This window comes from Lathamus discolor, chromosome 1, assembly GCF_037157495.1.
Source record: "Lathamus discolor isolate bLatDis1 chromosome 1, bLatDis1.hap1, whole genome shotgun sequence".
NCBI classification, from domain to species: Eukaryota; Metazoa; Chordata; class Aves; order Psittaciformes; family Psittacidae; genus Lathamus; species Lathamus discolor.
This window is the reverse complement of record NC_088884.1, coordinates 84,270,184-84,293,717: the sequence shown is the minus strand read 5'-3', so window position 1 is coordinate 84,293,717 and position 23,534 is coordinate 84,270,184. Positions and strand designations below refer to the sequence as shown.

Below are 23,534 nucleotides of genomic sequence, written 5' to 3'. Positions count from 1 at the left end.
TTGTGAAGTAGTACGCAAGTACACATCTTTTTATTTAGAGTAATAATCGTTGTCAAGCTTCGAGTGACGCAAATATGATGAACACAAACTAACAAATACACAAAAGCAACTTTGACTGTATGAGCTAAAGGCTTGCACTGAGGAAGTTTTAAGATGCACGAAAACGCAGGTGAGTGTTTTGCCTGCCTGACGATGAACTTCTCCCAGAACAATAATGTCAAGACATGACAAACACATCGAGCATTTGCAGCAGGCATAGGGCCAATGTTGTTGTTTGAGTGTCCTCTGCTGGACAGTACTTGACATAGCAATAAAGGCACGAGCATATGTTGGATGGATTTTGCTAAGAAAACATCGCTAAAAAATTCTGAATATTTCTTATGTTTCATAGTCACTTAACTAAAAGAATTAGTTTTTAATAAAATGCTATGATGCTGAGATTTTAAAAAACAATTATTTCCTTTAAAGCAACCTATCTGTAGTTTTAAGTAGGCATAAAATTATCAGCTGAGCTAAGATAAAATGCTTCCTGGAAAAATACTGCTTTTGTCTATTTTGTGATGGAAAACTGTTACAATGATTCATTTAGATAAGGTGGAAATGTTTTGCTTAAAGGCTTTGGTTTTACTGTGGATTCCAGTTAAATCTGATGAAATCAAAACGCTACCATTAGCCGTGAGCTTGTCATTCCTGTGGCAGTCTACTGCATGGATCTGCATACAGGATCAGCATCACATTTTGTGGGCTGTTCTGCCAGAAGTCATCCTTGACCCCACTAAAAATTGCATACTGGCTTTATTGGAGGTTTTTCTTTATCTGTTGAGAATTTGGTTCAGTTCATGTAACCTGGGCTGTCTGTTCCTGATAACCAGGTAATTATGGCACTAGACATAAGGCACTTTCATATTTATAAGTTAGTTTTTGTTGTTGTTGATCACAAGTTTGCTATTAGTTTTGCTTTATGAATGATGCTAATATTTATTATTTAGTTATTCATAATATGGTGAAAGTAGTTTCTGAAAGAACCTGTCCTGATTCGTGTGCCACTGGTCTAAGAGGCTTTCTAAATACATGATTCATTCTCTGCATCAGTAGAACCTGGCAAATGTTCTTTGATCTTGCAATTATCTTCCTTATTCACAGGAACATCTTCCCTTCCTCCATTCTCTATAGGCCTGCAGTCCTTATTTTGAAAGTGTTTCTTTATCAGTATATAAAAAAGGACTGCAATCAAGTAGGAAGGACCTCTTAATACTGCTGATAAACCAAGGTAGACATACCTGTGGGATAGAGATTAGAAGATAGTGTCAAACATTGAAGTTTTCGAAGACACTGAAGAAAATCACCATAAATGGCTTTTAAGGATCACATATATACCGAAAAAGCTTAGGGGAAAATATTAAAACCCACTGTTTGTGAATGGAGCCACAAACTGAACATTTCTGCTTGCAAAAGTTTATGCTAAAGATTGATAATATTCTTTTTGCTTATGAAGACAGCTGCAAAATAAAAAATCCATCATCTTCTGTTTGTTTCTGAAAATTTTTTTAGATCACTTTAAGGCCTTACAATTTTTAGGGCTGGAAATATGCTGAGAACACCAGAGTGGGCTATTGTATTTAAAAAGAAAAAACACATCAGAAGTGGCCCAGGTCTATGTGAAACAGAAAAATCTCTGGAGTATTCCTTCTGGAGACCAGTAGTATTTGTGTTTAACCAACACCTTCAGCTGCTCAGCATGACTTTTTTCATTCATTTTTCTCTCAAATGTGGCCCCACACAAAGTTAGTATTCTTGCCAGTATGACCAAACTACCTGCAAGTAGGGTAGATCCGAGTAATTTTCTTCTTGATGGTAAATCATACAATCTTTTTATCATACCAAGTCTTTTAAATTGACTCAAAGGATACTAAAAGTATGTAATTAATCCCAGAAATCGATCATTGATATTAAATGGGTTTTGCACAACATAAAAACTGACTAAAAAACTAAGGTTTAAGTTTGATCTTAAGATGTCTTAATTTCAGGAATTCTGGATTGACCTAAATCTGAGTCCAGAGTCACTATCTGACCATAATTTTTGACGAGTGGTTTCATGCACTGCAGTATAACACAACAAAGCATGTCTATCTGTAGAAAGGAAATGCATGGGGTTTATTGGGCCCTAATTTGCCCTACCTGTATGCATTGGAGTCATAGAGCCGGCAAGACCCTTGGTGACCACAACTTGTGCTTCCCCATTTCAAGCATGTCTTGTCAATCAGTGCACCGAAATAAACCGGTGCTGGAATCCCAGCTGGAAGGAAACAAGCAAAAATGTCAAAAGATATCACAGGAAAAGACATCTTTTGGGGAATCAACTTTATATTACTTTCTTAGTGGTAAGTTACATGCTTCAATAATGGCTATAGGTGGACTGGACTGGGGAGGGGATTTTCTTTATCAGAATCACCATAAGCTGGGATGCCCTCTCTGTGCTGTGAGGATCATCAGTCCCCAGGAAATGTGCTCTGATGGGTTGGCTAGGTTTGTAGTCATGCACATTGGATTCTCAAGCATGGCTCTGAAGAATCATTCTTTCTTCTGTGCATAGCCTGAATTAGCCACACTGCCTGATGGTCCTTTCTGTCTGAATGAGGGTAAAGCAACAGAAATCCTTAGTGTGGCTTGGCCAGATACAAGCTTATGCTTTTCTGTAAAACATGGCAGACAAGGGACAGAATCCTAGCCTTGCTGAAGTAAAGGCAAGTATTAACTTCAGGAAAAGGCTTTCGCATGTACAGGACTATGCTTCACACTAGCTTCATTCCTGCAGGAGCATCCTGTATTTTGATGTAGGAATAACATATTTTGTAAAAATAGGTATACTTTCAGCCTGTTCTGCCCTACGGCTTTTGTGGGAATCTGAACTCAGTAGACCTGTGTATTATAATCATCAGTGATATAGTCAGGGAACGATGGGACAAATGGTCATTAACATCATTTATGGAAGTTCCTTCGAGAAGGAAGATGGGAGTGCATCAGATTTAATCTCCAAGTCCCTGAAGAGAAATGCCAGCTTTCTTGAAACAGTGGCAGTGACTCTTCCTTGCAATAGAAGGAGCATGCTGGTTCAATGTGCTGAAGCAAAAGCCTATGGAAAGGGGTCAGTGCTTAGAAAGACAATATAATAGAATCATAGAATAGTTAGGGTTGGAAAGGACCTCAAGATTATCTATTTCCAACCCCCCTGCCATGGGCAGGGACACCTCACACTAATACTTTAATTTTGCTTAGAAACTCTTCCTATTTTGGGACACCAAGCTCCCAAACTGCAACAGCATTTAATCAGCAGGTCAAAGGTTTTCAGAACTGTGTTAGATAGTTTCCCAGTAAACTCTTGACTGAATATTGGGCCTCCAGGAAAAAATCCAGGATCTTCAGGAATACCCCAGGATCTAACAACTGTTTCAGGGATATATCTTTGACAAATGGTGGCTGCATTGGTGTCACTTGAAGCCATATGAAGAAGCATCTCAAGCAAAATGATCTCTTACCTAGCATTCTCATAATGAGCGTGAACAGACCAACTGCAAGAGATTTCAACTCTGGCTGAACACATCTGAAAGAAAGAGGGATAATTATGAAGCATTTGGCTATCTAGTATTAAGACATGCCTATTAAACTGCTGTTAATTAACCAGAAATTAATACTCTTAATGACAGAAAGCTAAACTTTGGAAGGAGAGTATTTCCTACAGCTGTTGAAAATACATTAAGCGGTATGAAAAAGGTGAATCAATCTATTGTTTTCCATCACATAGCTCCTGGGAAGTCCATTCACTTAAGCATAACTGAAGAAGTGAAATTTTAAAGTCACAATCACGGTCTATCCTAGTCTTATTGAAATGGGCTCTCCAATTGCCTTAACTCCCTGCATACATTTTCCTCACTTGATGAGATATACCATATTTCCCTAAGACACAGATGTCGCAAGTAGGTGCAGTAGTGTGGCATGTTTCTATTCTTGAATGACATTTCTCTGTACACTGCCACATCTTGAACTACACAAAACTATCTGGCAATATGCCTTTCTGTTGGAACCACACTCCAAGCATGAGAAATGGGCATTCACTGATCTTGAAGCCATTATATATTCAGCTTCTGCCACCTCCTTACAAATATTAAAATGATCAACACTCCAAAAAGCATCTCACAGAGATGAGGAAGGGAGGGAGTTCACATTGTTTTCCATGCTCATTTAGGATAACACAATGCTCTTAGGACTACCATTAAACTTGCCATTAATGCCCTTTTTTTCTGCTAAGAAAGCTTTCTCTTCAGGTTACTGAAAAGTATGTGCTAATTTGTACACATGGTTCCAAATCACATCCTGGTATGCCTGAACCTGTGTACCTTGACAGACAGGAGCACAGGAGCCTCAGAATGAGCCTATACGTGTCATGGATTTCCAGACATCTGATAAATGCAATCTGTTAGGGCAACCCCACATCCAGAAATGCATTTTCAAAATCCATTCAGCCAGAATAACCAAGCAGACAAAGAGGATGTGTTCTGGAAAACCTGGGCATACGACAGACATGAGAGAAACCATTTTGCAGTAGCTGGAAGCAATACACTTTAATCAACTTACAGATAGCAGCAAAAGCAGGTTTGGTGCTAACAAACAGCTACAAACAAATGGGAAATGACAAAGTGCATTAAAAAAAGCATGTTATACTGCAAGAGAATCTTTTCTTCCTAAGGGAGAACATAGTTTTGATGCCCTTGTTGGAAAGCCTCTACTTTGGTACACAGTTTTACTTACCTAAACATAATCATGTATGCTGGGGTGCCTCCCAGTGCATAACAAAAGCCACTTATGACTTGTATTACTGTATAGTAAATAAACTTCCTTGAACAATCTTCACTTTTTGGACATTGCCCCAAGGTGGCAGAGTTATTTCCTGTCCATGAACTGCTGGCTTCAATACAGCTGCAGTTATGGAAGACCTGGAGGACACAAAGCACATTTGATAGGACACTACTCATGCAATGGGGAGTCTTGCCTTCAGACACAGCAGAGTCTGAAGCATTCCTAAGCATCCCATTCCTGTCTTATTTGGCTTTCTTGATGCAATGGGCAGCAGCTTCCTCTTTTGTTTCCTGCAAACATTTGGAAGAGATGTTCTGTGCCTGCATGTTTTTGCCAGTGGACATAGCAACCCTTTTTGGAGGATGTTTGGAGTACCTGAAGGACTTCTGCGGCTGGCCTCAGCTTTTGTGTCCCCATAGGGCTGTCAAAGTGAAAAAGCGAGGCTTAAGGAGCTGTGACTTAAGGAGCTGCTAGGTGACACCCCCTTTCTGTTGACTTGTGTCTGTGAAAAGGACCTGGATCACAGGTCCTTTTCTGCTAATGCTGACCCCCCCAGACATACCTCACAGCTGTAAGCAGTACTGTAGAGCCCTGAGATTAGCAGTAGGTGTACTGAAAGCTTAGAAACAACAGCTTTTAGCTAGGGCTTCTGGGGCTTTAGGGTGTGCTGAGGTGAAGGGAACTGTAAGCCACAAACCTTAACCTCTACAGAGACAGACTTGTGTGGGAGTTAGTGGTCTCACTGTCATGGATGCTGTTGAGTCCTTCTCCCTTGCCTCCCACCTTAAGATTTTAAGCAAATACTGTCTTTTGGAGAAGATGACTGTAGACAGCAGAGAGAAATCAGTGTCAAAGAAAAATCTGTTGAAGAGAAAACTGACTGCAAGAGACAGCTCCAGACCATGTGTATTCTGTAGTTATCATTTGGCATCAGAAAACATGGGAATGATACAGTCCAATGAAGGCTTATATCCATGGCCTGGAGCTTGCTCTTTGGGACTCTGCCATTATCATTAGCACTCTGTGCTAAGCAGAAAGCAGTCAGCCAGAACAATAAGCAGAATCCTGTCATCCCATAGTCTCACGTGGGGGAGACAAACTGCCTCCCCTCAAGTCATTCTTTGTACTTACAAAATAATGATCAGTATTGGGAAAGATATTGCACTATCTTAGTGTACTTCAACTATTGACTTTAAACAGGGCACCCAAAATCAGGTTTATGAAAGGCAAGACATGAACAACCTTCAGACAACATGTAACTACTTTTATCTGTTTGTTTCCCCCTCTTGTGTTCAATCTACAAAAGATGAAAATCATTATCTACAGCAAGGAGGTAGCACTTTTTGTTTCATGTGCAGCAACTCAGAGAAATCTCTCTTCTGTGGTGCTTGTAGCAAGAAATCAGTAATACTTCACTGACCGGTCCCTAGTAACTTAGCTTTTTCTTAAATATATTATAATACTAAATCCCTGATGTTACCTGAAAATAAGCTAGTAGAAAACTTTGGAAACTGAAGAAGGGTCTTACTGTGTTCTTTCCTTGTCCCACCGAAGCTGTGCACCCAGCTAGACACGCTGAAACATATGTGACTCCGTTGTCTCCACACACAGGATCCCACACATTGGAGGAGCATTTGCAGTCAGAGTTGCACTCAGAAAAGATATAATTGTCTTGGTATGGAATGGGTTTTCTTGGAAGTTAAGTTTAGACAGGTGTAAGAGTGTAAGAAACTTTTAATTCAGTGCTGTCAGTGAATCTATCCTGTGTGACAGTATTGCTGTCCTGGAACCCACTTCATATGCCCAGGACACATATTTTCATAGTTAAGTCTCTACAGTATTGATTTGTTTGTTTGAGATTCCATCCTACTTGCACTGACATTAAAGTGATTACTAGATTATAAAGAATTTTAAAAGAAAGAAATAGAAACATTACTACTGATTTTACTTGACAGATGTAGACAGAAAAAAAAAAATAGTAAAAGCTTTAAGAGGCTTTGAGAGGTCAGCTAGACTATCACTTAATTGAACACGGATCTAGCAACAATTTACACAGTCTTATCAAATACATCTTTACTTCCTGGTAAAACTGCAACAGTGATAGAAACTAGATTGCCTGGTCTCCATAGTAAAAAATACCTATGTCTTAAAGACCAGCCTAAGTCTTCCTAGAGAATATGGAGAATGAAGCACTCCTTTTTACTTTCAGACATTTTTGGGGTATTGAGATCTTCAACAAAAAGGGATGTCTTCCCTCATATTCTCTTTTCTGGGTTAATTAAGCTTATGTGCTTGTCATCTCTGTCACCTCAGCACTTACTAAGCACATTTGCTGGTCCACCATTTCCATTCTTAGTGAAATGTTGCAGAGTACAGGACAAGCAGCAACTAGTTCTCAGGTTCCAACAAATATAAACATCCTTGGCATCTTGCCTGTCCAGTTCCGCATATTCAGCTGTGAACAAGTATGGCTTGATAAACTAACTATAGTGACAGATTATTGAAATGTGGGTGAGTCTTCAGGAAGATGCAGACAGGTTCACACTAGCCATGAGACACTCTGAAAAGGCTGGATGTGAGGCAGTGACAACCCATATGCAAGAGTGTTGCTGAGCCCCTTGAACAGCTAGATCTCAGCATGCATCCCTTCTGCTGATATCTTCACTCTTTCCAAGACAAAATAACAGCCTGTAACTTTCAAACCCTGGTTCTCTCCTGAGAGGAGAGAGTGTTTTCAGTGGGCATAAAAGCTTCATTTTGGTTTGCAGGAGGCTGAGAGTCTAGCTGGTTGCAGTCTTTCTGTCTGTGTAGGATATGCTACCAGTGCTCACTGTCACATATGCTTCATCCTCTTACTGAATATACTTTGTTAGAAAATTGCTTCTGGTGTAGAAATAGTACTGTGTCAAACAATACACACACTCAGACAAAGAATCTACATCAGTAAGGAGGCAACTTTACTAATGTATTTCTCACCAATCTTTAACTAGTGTTGTGCTTTGGCAAACTGACAGTGCTGACCAATGGAGCTATCACAACGACATGCGGTACTGTTCGCTTTCTCTTAAGGATTGCAAAAGCATGTTCCTCTTTTAGCCTTGATGTCATAGTACATTTTTTTAACTATTGCTACCATGGAGAAAATCATACTCTTCCTCATTTTATACTCACCCTTGATAGGACACTGTCATTCCTGCTACTGCATGGTTCTCACAGCCAACAAAAAACTGCAGGAGAGTGAGGATATAGGCCACAAATGACATGGAAAAGGCAAACTTGGTTGCTCCAATGATGCCCATTTTGTACTTTTTCATTAAAAGCCCCCCCAGGAAAATTCCAAGACCTACAGGAGGTAAGGATGTCAATCCTGTAAGAGATTATAGAAAGGGAATGTTAAAATAAAAAAAGTCACAGCGGACTTAAGAGCTGAAGTCTGTCCTCACACTGATGGTCCTGGCAGCTTTATGTTCTATTATGATGATTTTAGGTGGCTTTGTGCTCAGACTAATCCCATATGCTATTTTTGAAGTGTCTAACCCTTAAACCCCACTACCATTGGAAGGCACTTGTTAGACATTGCAGCAATTAGAACTCCCACAACACATTCATTGGGTATCTGGGGTCCTGTTGCTATAATGTAAATAGTAATGTAATGTAACATAACAGAATATGACATGACGTGATATATAATATGACATGACATGACATAATTTAATATAATATCATAGAATATCATATATAATATAATAATTTATTCTGGTCCTATAAGCACGAAAACATTAGTTTGAATGCTGCCTTTATGTAATTCAAGTTCAGGAGAGACTGCCATTTACATCAGCCTGTTCTGCGAGGAATTCAGTCCCAGAAAAAGCATGCCAGAACTTATTCCCATGCACTGCTTATAGCATAAGCAGTCATTGCACAGTGTAACTCACCTATTAGAAAGTTAGATTTAGCTGTAGATTGTCCATACTGCTGTTCCAGGTACTTTGGTTTGTAAGTCAAGTAACCAATAAAGCTATTAAATTGTAACAGTGAGCAACACATAAACGTAAAGTACATTCGATTACTCAATACTTTTTTCAGGGAGGTATAGAAATCTGAAAGAAAGGGATATATGAGTTGGCTTTGGAAGATGCATGGCATAATTACTGGCGAGTAGTCTACAAAACTTAAGGCAAAATCCTTCTCTCAGCTGTCCAAGTGCAAATCATATCGATCTTCATTTGCATACAAGTATCTGAAAGCAAAATCAGGTTCCTGAAGAACACCAGAGGTCAAGATAAAGGAAGAGAGTCCTAAAAGAAGACAGAAGTATGGGTTAAAGCATGGCTGCTCTAGTAAGATCTGCACATGAAGATTACAGGGCTCCACTTCTTTCAGCTTACATAGATATTATCACAGGCTCAAGGCTAAGTAAGAGCTGCCTTTGTGGAGATACCCAGTGTCTTCCACTGGCGTCTGAACAAAGATGGAAGAACTTAACTAATGATGCAAAACTATCTCTCCCCACCTCCTTTTCACCCCTTTCTTAGCCTGAGAACAGGTACGTTTTCCTTAGGCGGTAATGTGCTTCAATGTCTCCATGAGCTGTATGATGATCAGATGAATAATTTGGTTTTCAGTACTCCAAAAGGAGCCTTCTAACATTATTTTTAGGTCCTGATACAGCAACAATTTTTCCACTCTTCAAATTTCTTCTACCACAAAATTTTAGAGATAGGTGCTGCTCAGGCTATGATACATTGCAAGTGATGCATGCAGAACCTCACAGACTTGAACAAGCTTTTCAATTTCTAATAACCTTTAGCAGACCCCTTCTTTCTTGGGGACAGCTAACTGGTTCAGACTGAAGTGCAAGGGAGGCAAAATGTTTTTCAGAACTGTTACATTCCCACTGTACATTGTTCTTTTGCCTTTTCACATTTATACAACATGTGAAACACTTGCCTTTCAGTATTACTGACCACTTCCTTGGCTTAGGTTTTGCAGCAGTAAGTTTCTTCTCTGTAGACCCAATGTTTTCCAAGAGACCATATGAAGTTTGGTCATTGTTGGCTTTTGTTTTTTTCAGGCACTTTGGCAGGAAGCAGAATGGAATAGCAGCTAGGAAACTGATTACTCCACTTATTAAAAAACCAAGCCACCATGCACCCACCCAGCGGGAGTCCTGTGGAGTGATAGTGATGCTCCCTAAATTCAAGGAAACAGATAGATACAAGTTACCTAAATGAATAAGTTGAACCTTACCACCCTTTATCTGCTAAAATAGCTACATTTTACAATGTCTGACATTAAGCAGTAACCAAAATCACCTAATGAGAGACTATTCAAGAAGTGAAGACATCAAGAATCAGACTTTAAAGGTCTGTCTTTCTACATCCTATGCTTTCATCTGCCTTTCTACATCCTATGCTGACTGCCATTTTGTGGCATACATGGTGGCACAGAGGTCTTTATCCAACACATAAGAAATCAAAAATGGGTGGCAGACAAACTGCAACCCTAAAAGGTCCTTTTAGGGCTGATTGATACATTTCTATTGAGACTACCCTCTGCTAACCTGAACCATGTAGGTTGCTATTAAGCATAGGGGCATCAGTGAGATTAGCCAGAACTTTAAATTTTGTATTGCAAGGAAGATGAGAATTTAATTTTTATGATTGTTACATGCTGGCTAACAGGGATTGCTCTGCTTCCTCTGGCCTTTTGCAGATGTGAATATATGGATGTACTTTCTTTTCATTTGAATAAGGAAGGCCTGGCTGGTACAACATACCACAAACATTACATAAATTGTAAATAATGTAAAATGCTCAGCTGAAGGCCGAGTAATCCACCAAAACTGTAAACCTGCTGTGCCAGGAGAGCTCTTTCACTAAGACCCAAGTTCAGTGAAACATTTTGGTACTGTGATAGTTCTTGGTACTAACTTTTAAAGTTAAATATGCATTTTAATCCTTTAATCCTAAAACACAATTCTAAAATGTGTTCCCTGTCTAATTCTGCCTTTACCCTAAAAGATTCCGGTAAATTAATAAAATTATAATAAAATATATAACAAAATTAATGAAATAGATATAAATTAAATATAAATTATATTAATATAATTAATTAATGTAGTAAAAACCTATGCAACTGTGTAGAAGAACCTGTTATGAACAAGTATTAGCTTGCTTTAACTTTTGCTTTTTTTTTTTGCTTACCTAAATCCACAAATCCGACATCCACATACAGTCTTGCACATAAAGATCCCAACAGGAAACCAAACATTGGACCCAACATGCCTATTGTGTGCAAACTTGCTGAAAATATAATGAAGCAGATGCTAGTACATTTTAACAGCTGAACATTTTCTTCTGCAGAGGATGATAGACCTCTTTCTTACACTACAAGTCTCAAATTACTTTATATTGAGATTACCTACATACACAGGAACATTCTCTTCTTTAGCAAAGTCATCAAGATAAGAGATGCCCAGTGGTGTTATTGGTGTCTCACCAATTCCACGTAACATGTTTCCCAGTAAGATATATATCCACATATATGATGACGGTTCCTTCTCACAGCCTGCAGATGAGAGTTTACATCTTTGTAACAGGATAGTCAAATGGGAAACAGTGACAAACCACAGGAAATTCAGCGCATGAAATGATTATAGTTTAATATTTAAGGTATTAACAACATTTTCCTCATGGAAGATTAATGAAAGGCCATCAACCTCATTATACTTTTTAATAATCTTTTAATAACACTTTCATCCACTTCCATTGTATTTGGTTTCTAAAAGTACAAATAAGTACTACTCATCCGAAAAAATGCCTGTGTAAGAAATATCAGATTGATATTGTTATGAATATATTACTTGGCATATAACGTGTATCTTTAACTTGAGAAGTTTGAGATGGTTTCTGGGACACAGATTGGCTCTTATTTTACCTATGTCCCATGGAAAGCAGCACATACAAGAGCTGTATTTCATATTGTAATCAAGATTATAGAAACATTCATTTATTTACAGTTAACTCCATGCAGTTTCATGTCCTGTCGTGCTATCTCTTCCACCTCCCAAACTCCAGGTAATTCAAACATAGTCTCATCATCCTCTTCAGTGTTAGTTTGATTTTATTGTAATTTGGAAGCATGAACATAAGAAATTGGGGATAGGATCCTTGCAATTTGTGTTCGATGGGTGTTTCTTCTTCAAACGTGGTACACAAAGTACATAAAATATTGGTAATATTCCCAAACAGGTACAGACTGATGTTAGAAATTTAACTGAGCACCTTGCATGTGGCAGTGATTTACTCCATTTGCAACCATGGAACTAGCTCCTGTATTTGTACTTACGCTTACAGTTCCTTACCTGACCTGGAGACTTGCAAGGAGGTTTCGTTCACATCTTGATGTAAGGAACAGGGATTTATGCTTGAAGTTAAGTTGGCTGAGGAAGCTGTATGTGATGTCTCATACTTATAACTGAAAACACACAATAGTAGGTTTAGAAGCAGTGTCCATTAGGGAAATACTAGTGTAATAGGGCAGGAACCACTTTGCTATTTCCATTAAGAGAAATGTATCTTTGTTTAAATATCAATACAAAGTGCTTTGGAAGAAGCAAAAAAGGTTATTTAAGCACATTTTGGAAAACCGAAACACTAAAATGAAGAACAAGATCCATCTGTCTAGAAGATACAACATTTTAAGCTGGAAAATTCAAAAGGGCTGCTGTAACTAATGCAGATAGGATTGAAATTTTGGTACCAAAATTTAGGGTCAGGTCTAAGTGAGCTCCTTATGCTGACCCCAAGTCGAGAAGGAAGAGAAGAATCAGTCTCCCTGTTTGTTTTAGATGGTTATTTTGAGGTAGTGGGAGGGAAAAGAGTGAAGAGAAGTCATCTTCAGGCAGTACCTGTTTGATGATTTGCACTGTCTTTAGGGAGAGCTTTTGTACAGTAGTGGGTGGATAAAGTTAGTAGCTAAAAGACACTTTTTGGCTGTATTTACAAGGAACAATACTGTGAGAAGGCAGCTGAGCAGCTCAGGTGATGGAAGCTGCTCAGCAGCACAATCCTTTTTCCAGATATGAGCCCTGCCAAGGTGCAAAGTACAATTAGCTTAAGCAGAACAACATGGTAAAGCACACATTCTGCTTCTATGAACTGCGCTGACTCCGTTAGATCTGGCAGGCTCATTTTTCATGTTGAAACAAAGAGCGTTCACCAGAAGAGACAGTGCAGAACAGTTTCCTCCTAAACATTCTGGCCCAGGTTCATGAGAAATTGTATGGAAAGTAGAAGTCTGATGCCAGTACGAGATCCACTGTCATAACAAAAAGCATTCCTTAGTTTTCTTTTTACGCCAGTATATCTCAAATTATTCTAATATATTTAAGAGAGCAACAGAAATGTGTCTTAGTCTACATGCTATCACTGTATCAAAGCTACGGCTGGAAATATTGTTGCATATAAGCAACATGCCGTAATTCTCTGAGCCTGGAGAAAATGAATAAAAATTAATTTAACCAGACATGGAAAATCAGTTTAACCAGCCATGTGCATTTGGAACAGGAAAAACCCTGCTACCAGCTCTACCAGCTCTGATCCATCTGCAGGTTTTGTCCAAAGCTGAGAGGCTGCTTTGTGTGAGGAGCGGCTGTTTGCCACAGGAGAGCAAAACGTGTCACCTTACACAACAAGGCTCTGGTTTCTTCTTTCAAGGAGCAGGATTTCTTCTACTGAGCATCTTTGTGGCTGGTTTCATCACCAAGGAAGCTCTGAATCCCTGATTTTACATGAGTTACCTGTTACTGTAAATAAAGTCATATTTCATGCAGAGATGTCACTCAAAACGAAGTTACTGGCTCGGGGCTTTGCGATCCTGTTCAGAACAGTACAAACTTATTCTGGAAATCATATACATGGATTCTATATTCCTCATAATATTTTGTGATTCATAATCATTTGTCTTTTCTGCCTACATGATCCTGACGTCTTTATTAGCAACACGTGATGCCACATTCTTAGGTAGACAATGATTTTCCCAATAGGTGTTCTTACAGTTTGCCATTCTACCTGGACTTGTGCAAAGCGTTTGACACTGTCCCACATGACATCCTTCTCTCTAAATTGGAGAGATATCAATTTGATGGATGGACCACTTGGTGGATAAAGAACTGGCTGGATGGCCGCACACAAAGAGTTGTGGTCAATGGCTCGATGTCCGGCTGGAGACCAGTAACGAGTGGTGTCCCTCAGGGATCGGTGTTGGGACCGGTCTTGTTTAACATCTTCATTGCTGACATGGACAGTGGGATTGAGTGCGCCCTCAGCAAGTTTGCTGATGACACCAAGGTGTGTGGTCCGGTTGATATGTTGGAGGGAAGGGATGCCATCCAGAGGGATCTTGGCACACTTGTGAGGTGGGCTGATGCCAACCTTATGAAGTTCAACCATGACAAGTGCAAGGTCCTACACCTGGGTTGGAGCAATCCCAGGCACAGCTACAGGTTGGGCAGAGAAGAGATTCAGAGCGGCCCTGCAGAGAAGGACTTGGGGGTGCTGGTTGATGAGAAAATGAACATGAGCCGGCAGTGTGCACTCGCAGCCCAGAAAGCCAACCGTATCCTGGGCTGCATCAAAAGGAGCGTGACCAGCAGGTCGAAGGAGGTGATCCTGCCCCTCTACTCTGCTCTTGTGAGACCTCACCTTGAGTATTGTGTGCAGTTCTGGTGTCCTCAACATAAAAAGGACATGGAACTGTTGGAGCAAGTCCAGAGGAGGGCCATGAGGATGATCAGGGGACTGGAGCATCTCCCGTATGAAGACAGGCTGAGCAAGTTGGGGCTGTTCAGCCTGGAGAAGAGAAGGCTTCGTGGGGACCTCATAGCAGCCTTCCAGTACCTGAAGGGGGCCTATAGGGATGCTGGGGAGGGACTCTTTGTCAGGGACTGTAGTGACAGGACAAGGGGTAACGGGTTAAAACTTAAATAGGGGAAGTTTAAATTGGATATAAGGAGGAAATTCTTTCCTGTTAGGGTGGTGAGGCACTGGAATAGGTTGCCCAGGGAGGTTGTGAGTGCTCCATCCCTGGCGGTGTTCAAGGCCAGGTTGGATGAAGCCTTGTGTGGGATGGTTTAGTGTGAGGTGTCCCTGTCCATGGCAGGGGGGTTGGAACGAGATGATCTTGAGGTCCTTTCCAACCCTAACTATTCTATGATTCTATGATTCAGGAAGAGTATATAATTAATTAAAGAAATATCACCAGAGCAGTAGTATGTTTGAAGATTTTTGAAGAAAATATGTTTTCTTTGAAACTTGAATTTTCATATGATTATCATATCTGTTTTTTCCTGAAAAAAAATAAATTCTAATGATTTTGGAAAATAATTTCCTTCTTTCCCTCTTTTTCTCAACAAGTCTGGCTGAAAATTAAAGCATTGTGATTTTCTTATTTTTTCGAGGAGCTGAACTTTTTCCGCAAAGAAACCATATTTTTCCAACCAGATAAAATGAGCAGTGATATGTGTGTGAAGAGTGATTCATTGCACATTGAGGTGAGGTGCTATAGGCCTTTGGAAATCTATACACTAAGTTTCATTCAAAAACCAGAAAGCAGTATCCAATTCCAATGTTAGGTTACCCAAATTAATCTTGATTAGTACTTACTATCCCATGAAGAAATGAGGCATTGCTGTCAAAAAACTTCCCACAGCCATAGTAAAGCATCCAACAGCTATTACTTTGGGCCTATGAAGTTTAGCTCCAAAGTAGCTTACAAATGCAATCACCAGCAAGTTACCTGGAAGGTAATGAAACAAAATTAGTGCTAGATGCTGTGCCCTGTATTTGTCTAAGTAGATCTCTGCATGTTATGAAATATCAATTACCCATCTCAAAGCTCCCATCAATGAAACCAACAGTAGATGATGTCAGGCCAAACCTTCGTTCAATCTGAGTGATGGAACTTTTCATAATCGTACCAGACAACGTTTTACTCAAGTAGCTGAACGATAAAGCAGCGAGAAATACCTGAGGAAAGATTAAGACAGAAAATTGGAGGTAGAGGCAGGAAAATGGGTCAAATATGTTTAAAACTCTGTAGAGCAATCATTAGAATGGTACATGTTTGTTACTCAAATTGCAGTGACAATATTGTGTGGGTTAATTTCCACATACCCTAATGCTATGGAGCACTAGGGTGGTCTCTCAGCATGGTTTGCTCCTGGCTTTCCCTGCTGAAGAGGGGTGGTGCAAAGTGCTGCACTGAGAGCAGCTGCTTCTTTTAGGGTTCAGGTTTGCAATCTTAACAGACAGAAAGCAAAATGTTCTCTGTGTTGCTGGCCAGAGGTATTCCAAAGCAGAAATCCTACAGCCTGTGAAACTTAAATTTGGCGAAGAACTCACTGGGGACTAGTCAACTTAGTGATATCCTCTATTTACTTTAATCAAAATCTGAAGGCAGCCAAAATGGTGAGATTTCTAGATGCTGTGGAAGTCTAAAAATTGCCAGAAATTAAATACCTTATCAAAATAGATTTACTAATACTAGTACAACCTAAAATTAATCTTAGCCCAATTTTCCTCTGCTTGGGCCCCATGTCACTTATTTTAGGCCAGTTTGTGACTGGTTCTATCTCAACCATATAGATAGCCATGGCATCAAAATAAAGGCTTTATGCAGTGTGTGGAAGGTGGAACAAACTTGTCGACTTCATCTCTGTTTCAGACAATATATTTTGAAATGTTTGGATTATGGCTGTGTTGCCCATATATCATATACCTCATAAGGGAAAACTTAATATTCTTTATAAGTTTATAGGTGTTCCCACTAGAACACATTTCGGCTTTTACAAATAAAGATGATTTTGATAAAAAGTTAAACTAAGTTTGTTTAAATATTATCCAACTATTTCAACACAGTCTTAAAAAACAAATAGACTTATTGTTCAGTGGGTAAAAGTTCCAATACAACAAAATGTTGGGTATGTAAATAAAAGTAAATATAGATTTTTACTTTGCAATACCATCTACTGTAAGAGACTAAGCCAATACCGGAAGAAAAAGCTTGAAAATAGGTATATTTACTTTCCTTTTATCAGGAATAAAGAGAAAAATCTCACAAGTGCAGGTTTTCTCCTGACATGTTTAATATTTCCTGAGCTCAGCTGGCAAAAAGTCTGTAAGAACCACCCTTCTTGTCTTACTCCAGCAGCGCTGTCAGGGGTTTTGGCTGAAATCACAAACTGCTGATAAGCATGAAAACACAAACAAAAGTGACTCGGGTATTTCGAGCTCAAAAATGCAATCCCTAGGTAAAACACAGTACATTTGATAGACTATAAGGGAAAATAACAGTTTGTCTTTTATTACCTCCAACTTATTGTGCATGTTAAGCTGTAATTGCCATAAAGTTAGACATAGATCCACAGTCTTGCCACATTACCCACATATATGTTGGCAAGTTAGCAGTGAGTCTCCCAGGGAAATCAGACCCTACTTTTTGAAAGTGTGTATGGGTGGCAAATGTGAATCAGATACAATAAGAAACATAAAAAACCTTGCCTGATACTTAAGCCAAAATATTCTGGCATATTCTGGAGGCTTGCAATTACCTTTTTTTTTTTTTTTATTAATCTTTCATTTTATAGGCTTCTTTATAGAAAGAAATGTGTCCCTTATTGCAACTCCACTGAGCCTATGGAGCTTAACCTTAGAGGAAGCTGGCTGAAGAAGTAGTCAAAACATAAACCCAAACACATGGCTGCCGAAAGAAATCTTACCCCTGTAGTATTTTCAGCTCAGCCAGAAGCAATACATACTACGGTTTTAACATGAAAGCAAAATTCTTATTAGTTTACTTTCTTTGTTCAGTGAATTCTACTTGTGCGCTCCTGAAAGCTTGTGTGTTTCTGGGGATCAGTGGACTGTCTGACCTACAGCCCTGGATTAGGTAAAAGCCCTGGAATACAATTCACTTCACCCTATTTTGTCCCTTCAAGAATGGGTGGTGTTAGCGACCTCCAGACAACAGTGTATCTTAGTCATTTATTTTAGGCTGCTTCAACTGGAGGTTGCTACTTTTCACTAATGATCAAAAAGGGCATCCACCTGTGAGTAACTTACGAGTAATATGGTAGATCAGGAATTTTCATTTTCTTTAGGACAGCAATAAGATTCAACCATCCCTGTACTTCAGTGTGTATCCAGTTTCAGAAAAGATAGGGTGAACACGAATGAAGTAATCTGGCACGTCATATCTTGAACAACATTTCCTAACATATAACAGCATGATCATATTGATAAGGCACCAAACCTTCAAGCCAGTACAACAGGAAGTCTTCTTTTTGACTGGTAGATTTTTGTTTGCCTCATTATCCAAAAGTTGGGCAGGTTCTGCTTCCTGATTTGAGTCACTGACATTGCTGGATTTGGTTTCCGCTGTCATGGTTGATTTCTTTACTGAGTGATCTGAACCCAAAAGAAAACAGTAATAAATACAAAAGCGCATATGCCAAAATAGAGTTGCTTAAGGAGCTTTCTGATGAAACAGTAGTTACAGGAAAATGCTGAGATGTTGAAACTGAATATTTTCATTGGAAATTATTTGGAACTTGGGTGTTTCAAAGTGTAGATTCCTTTAAATTCCAAAGTATCTTGTTTTGACATATTTCAAGTGAAATGATTCTTTACTCTGACCACTGCTCTATTCTGCCCCCACCCCCTTTCTTTTTCTGTCCAAAATGACTTCTAATGCTAAAAATACAATTTCCACAGAAGGGCAAGACTCTCTCCAAAAACAAAATACAAGGGTCAACAAAGCATCAGTGCTGAAGCACAGAGAGTGCTAGGGAGGCTCTGAATTTGCAGGCCAAGCAGCTTAGGACTCTGTCATCATATTGGTAAGATCTCTGTAGCAACGCCATGCCATCTGACTTGTTCTTTCAGACTGGTCTGTTAGAAACAGTTCTTAATGACAAGAGAATCCATTATTTTAGCTAAATGACCTCCTATAAGGATATTGTGATAGTATACAGGGTATCCCTAATCCCCTGTTTTCAGAGTGCTGTCTATATCCTCTGATGCATGAAATCATCTGCAACTCAGCAGTTCAGCAAAACTTCTCCAGTTCCCCAGGGAACAGCACACGGCCAAAGATGAAAAATCTTACCTCCTCCTTTAATATAACATACTTTTTTATTGTTGAAGCCCTGCCTCATTATTAAGTTGAATTTGGGTTTATTACAACAAATAGTACAATACTTCTTTTTATTTTCTTCTTTTTCCTATTTTTTTTTAACTTTATGCCTGAGGGATGGGTAAGCAATTACAAAGAATTCTTCAGTGAAAAGCTGTAAGGGAAGTCTATGTATCTATTCGCAAAGTTTATTTAAAGATTGAAAAGACTTGCCCGTTTGTGCAACTCCAACTAGAAAGAGATTTCTGAAGGAAGATCCAGAGCCCCTCGGAAAAAATGGGTCACTCGAAACAAACCTTCTTCAGATCTGCAGATCTTGATACACAGGGGAGATAGGAGTATTGAAACTAATGTCCCAAACTCAGAACTCAGAAATCATAGTTCACAGGAACTGGTTTATTTCACCTTTCACAGCAGTCTCCTCATTTGAGAAAAGGATGAAAAACAGAAAGCGGAGGGGGGCGGGGAGGGGGAAACACCACACAAAGGTAGGTTCTCCATGCTTGAATAGAGCTGAAAAAAAGTTGGATGAACTTTTCCAATGCTGGAAAAAGTCCATCTGCAATTGCAAATTGCTCTGCTACAGTACATACGGCAGAGTAACACTTGTCAGACCATTTAAAGGGTAAGCATTTTTCTTCGTTCATATAGAAGAGAGTTAATACGTAGAGATGTTTAAGACAAAACCACAAACAGATATTTAAACAACTTGGGATTTTGAAGGACTTAAGTTGATGAGCATGTTCTTAGGCACTACTGCTGGCGTGAACAACTAATTTCCTTTCCCACTGTTCATATCTGCTCCCCAGACACTTGACTGATATGAGTATCGCTGCTTCTGTGGCTGTCCTGTAAGTCTATGCCAGATCACATATCTGGACAAAAAAAGAGCTTTTCCTTCTCTTTGGCTCCTCAGACAGATGATAGGAACAAGAAGCAGGGGAAAAGATTTCCTCAACTCTACACAATTACCAACAGACATGCATACGAATTGAGGTGCTCAGGAAAAGTTAATACTCAAATACTTCTGAGCATCTGGTCCTCTGAAATTCATATTTCTCTGTGTAATTTGAAAAGATTAGCTTCTCCCTGTTATCATGAGACATTGATGGCTACAATAAGATGCTGGGGTAGCATGTCGTTGGAGGTCATGGGACTAAAGTAGTAGCTTTTTTGAGAGTACAACATGACTTAAAATCTCAGTACAAGGTGATTAGGAGTGAAGGCAGAGAAATATGAAGATAGGAATAAGGGGCAAATCAGATAAAAGAGAAAAAGAATCAGTTATCCGTACTCTGAAATAGCAAATGTTTCAGAAAATGACAGGGAAGGCACAAATAAGGGCAGTAAGACTGAAAATTGTAAGCAGGAAGTACAAAGAGCAGATTAAGCAGTTAGAAGCAAAGAGTGATAAATGCATTAATAGGCAGAGGTTAGCTTACCATGGGATATAGAAAAAAAAAAAAAAAAGAAAGAAGAGAAGTAAAATGAAATTCAACTTTGTAGGGCAAAAGCTGCTTGACGCAAACAGAAAAGCGTTAAGCCAGCCAGAAGGTGGAAGCTAGTTTATTTAGTAATGTCAGTGCTCAGCTCCTCCAGTGATCTAAGGGAAGGGACTCTCAGGCAAGAAGAGGGGTGACCAGCTCCTATCTTATTGTTGCTTTGCAAAGACGCTGCTGGAGATGGTCTACTTTTGCAGGGGAAGGCTACAACAGGAGGTAGGAAGCAAAAAGATGATGAAACTGTACTGGAGAACTTTTAGAGCAAGCTACGTGCAAAGATCAATAGTTGGAGCTGCTGGTAGCATCTCGTCCCATCCTCAGCTGACCCCAGCCTACATGGAAATCTGCTGGAGATAGAAGAGGTCAGGGCTGGGGAAATGCCATGCCACAAGAAGACTAGCAAAAAAGGTAAACAGGGTCGATTCACAATTATGTCAACATATATTAGCTCTTGAGCCTGACAGTTGCAAGTATTAATAAAGCTGCTATTTTAGATTTATTTCACTAACCTTATTCCCATGTTTATTAAACCAAGGATCTGATTGCAAGCAAAGGAAAATAGTGAAGCTTTCTGCACCAGTGTGTCCTTTCACTAATATGACTTCTACAAACTATTACACTTTCCCTTCACAAGCCATTCTGTTGCAGCAATGACCTGAGGTAGTTGCATTTGTAGAAAGATGAGATCAGTCAAGTAACATATTGCCACTGCTTAGGTATTCAGTCAACCTAAACCAAAATCACTCTGATCTCCTTCCTGATGGAAGAAAACAATCCTCTCCTCAAAAGCAAGCATATGGATATAAAAAATACACCAAAAATCCCTAAGCTATCCTATGAGAATGAAAGTTAACATTCTTCCAGTTTGCTTTTGCATCATATCCAGGGAACATTTGAAAAATTCATTTGATCTTGTGCTCAGTAGAGTCTCTTCCGAGAAACACTTTGGGTGGGCAAAGATCAAGGTTCTTTACTAATAATCAGTGTGGATCATTTTTGTTGGTGGGAGCCAAGAGCTTTCACAACATCATGGGAAGCATATGGCACCTTGCAAGATTGCTCCAGAGCACAACAGTCATCTTTGCAAAGGACATCCTCAGGCTTCTTTAGTGCTTCAGAATATATGATCATACAGAGGCCATGGCCTAACTATTGCCTGTTAGATCTATTTCTTAGTGAACATTAAAAAAATTCAAGCTTGGTTTTCTACCCCCTAATTATATGCAAATTAAAATGAATAAGAGCACCACTTTAAACACATTAGTATGAATCACAGGTAATTAGTTTACAAAGATGAAGATGACAGTTAGCTACAGGTTTTGTAGCTTCTTATAAAAAATACAGTGATGCTTGAGTAATTTTCAGAATCCAGCAAAGACACTGTAAGTCTGTGGGCTGTTTCTCATCACAGTTGTACTCTCATGCAGTTCATCTCAAGATGGTACTACTATCCAGTAGACTAAAAACTCACAAATCAAGAGCCACATTTCATCCAGCACTTTATGGAACTGTACTGATTTACAGTAGTGATGTACTTACTGCAGTGCTAATCTAATTGTCTTACTGATTTTAAAATACACTAAGGAATAATAACAAGACCTTTTAAGTTAACCTAATATAAAAAATGAATACCACATTGCTATGCAGGCCTCAGTGGTGTTTGCTTGTTCAAGAAATATGATGCTTACACCCATAGAAATGCATGATGCCATCACTAAAGCATTAACATTTACAACAGGAATGTTTCTGGTCACAGGAAATGCAACTATTACTACGCAGGTAACGTTCATTAGCTGCAAACACTAAATGGCAACATTTTAAGTGTAAGACAAACAAAAAGTGTATTAAAGAGGTTCCTACCTAGGTTCTGTATCCAAAGAACAGCAGTTACACTACCACATAAATGCTCAAAAGTCAGAGCATTCTCTTCTTAAGCAAAGCTGTGCTGGTACTTGGTAGAAGAATCATTAACTTCTAACACAAACTATGGCTTAGGCAGTTTTAATCTTGTCTCCTCCCAGTTCTGCCCTCTGATAAAGGTCCCAAAATACATGTTTATCCACAGTAGTAAAAAATTAATTAGGTAGAAAATGTGCAAGTGTGTTCCTTTTTTACACTGTTGTGAAACACATTTTTTCCTGAGCTAGTCAAGCTTATAATAATTCATACCTTCCTGGCATTTCAAAATGGGGTGTTCCAACTTTAGAAGTGCATATGGTTATAGATAGCTAAATGTATTTTGGTATGAAGTTTCATTTTCATAGTCTATGGCTAAAGATCATTCAGCTAAGATCTGCTAGATCCAGCTAAGGACTTGCAGGAAGAGAAAATAAATATAATGCTTTAGGTATATTGAACAAACAATCATGCTCAGAAGACTGTTCAGATTTGTAGTTCGGTGCTATTATAGCATGGGCAAACCCAATATAAAAGTATATTGGGGCTATGTGTACTTTGGAGCATCCCTTTACCTACTTACAGGTCTAGTTCAGGGAAACCTGAATGGGTTTCCTGAGAAGTATTTTATTTGGTTGCACTTCTGTTGTGCACTATGCCTGATTCTAGAAAGTAATTACAGTTAAAAAAAGAAGTAATATTTAGAGCATGTGAAGTACAATAACTCTCTGCTTGGATGTTACACCAAAAAATTCCATTCCTTGCAGTGTGGGGGCTATTCTCTGCCATGGTTGCCACCAATTACAGCCTATATTATAATGCCGACTTTTGAATAATCTTAATTGAATTTTGCCTTCAACACTGTTATCAGCAATACTTTGCACTGCTCATGGCTTTTCCAACTTTCAGCAAGACAGTTCCCTTTAGCTGCCTAGAACAAGAGATATCATCAAGAAAATGGCAGTCACTCCAAACCTATGTCAGGGCAATTCAGCTGCAAGTATTAGTAAAATTATAAAATAAGAATGCAGAAGGAATCTAGATCATAAATCCAGTCTGCAAACTCAAAAGCACCTTTTGTGAAAA

At 39.1% G+C, this 23,534-nt stretch overlaps 1 protein-coding gene across 1 annotated transcript; it reads right to left on the bottom strand.

Annotated features, from left to right (window-relative positions):
• Positions 1-22,549, bottom strand: LOC136016423 (solute carrier organic anion transporter family member 1C1-like). The gene is made up of 15 exons (XM_065683603.1): positions 22,413-22,549; positions 18,169-18,323; positions 15,743-15,884; positions 15,522-15,654; positions 12,221-12,333; positions 11,278-11,424; positions 11,061-11,159; positions 9,805-10,047; positions 8,790-8,954; positions 8,026-8,221; positions 6,383-6,545; positions 4,807-4,991; positions 3,537-3,601; positions 2,179-2,296; positions 1-1,280 (listed from the first exon to the last, which is right to left on the bottom strand). Exons 2-15 carry the CDS (start codon positions 18,298-18,300, stop codon positions 1,064-1,066), a joined length of 2,118 nt encoding a protein of 705 aa, XP_065539675.1. The 5' UTR covers positions 18,301-18,323; positions 22,413-22,549; the 3' UTR covers positions 1-1,063.
• Positions 22,550-23,534: the final 985 nt, after the last annotated feature.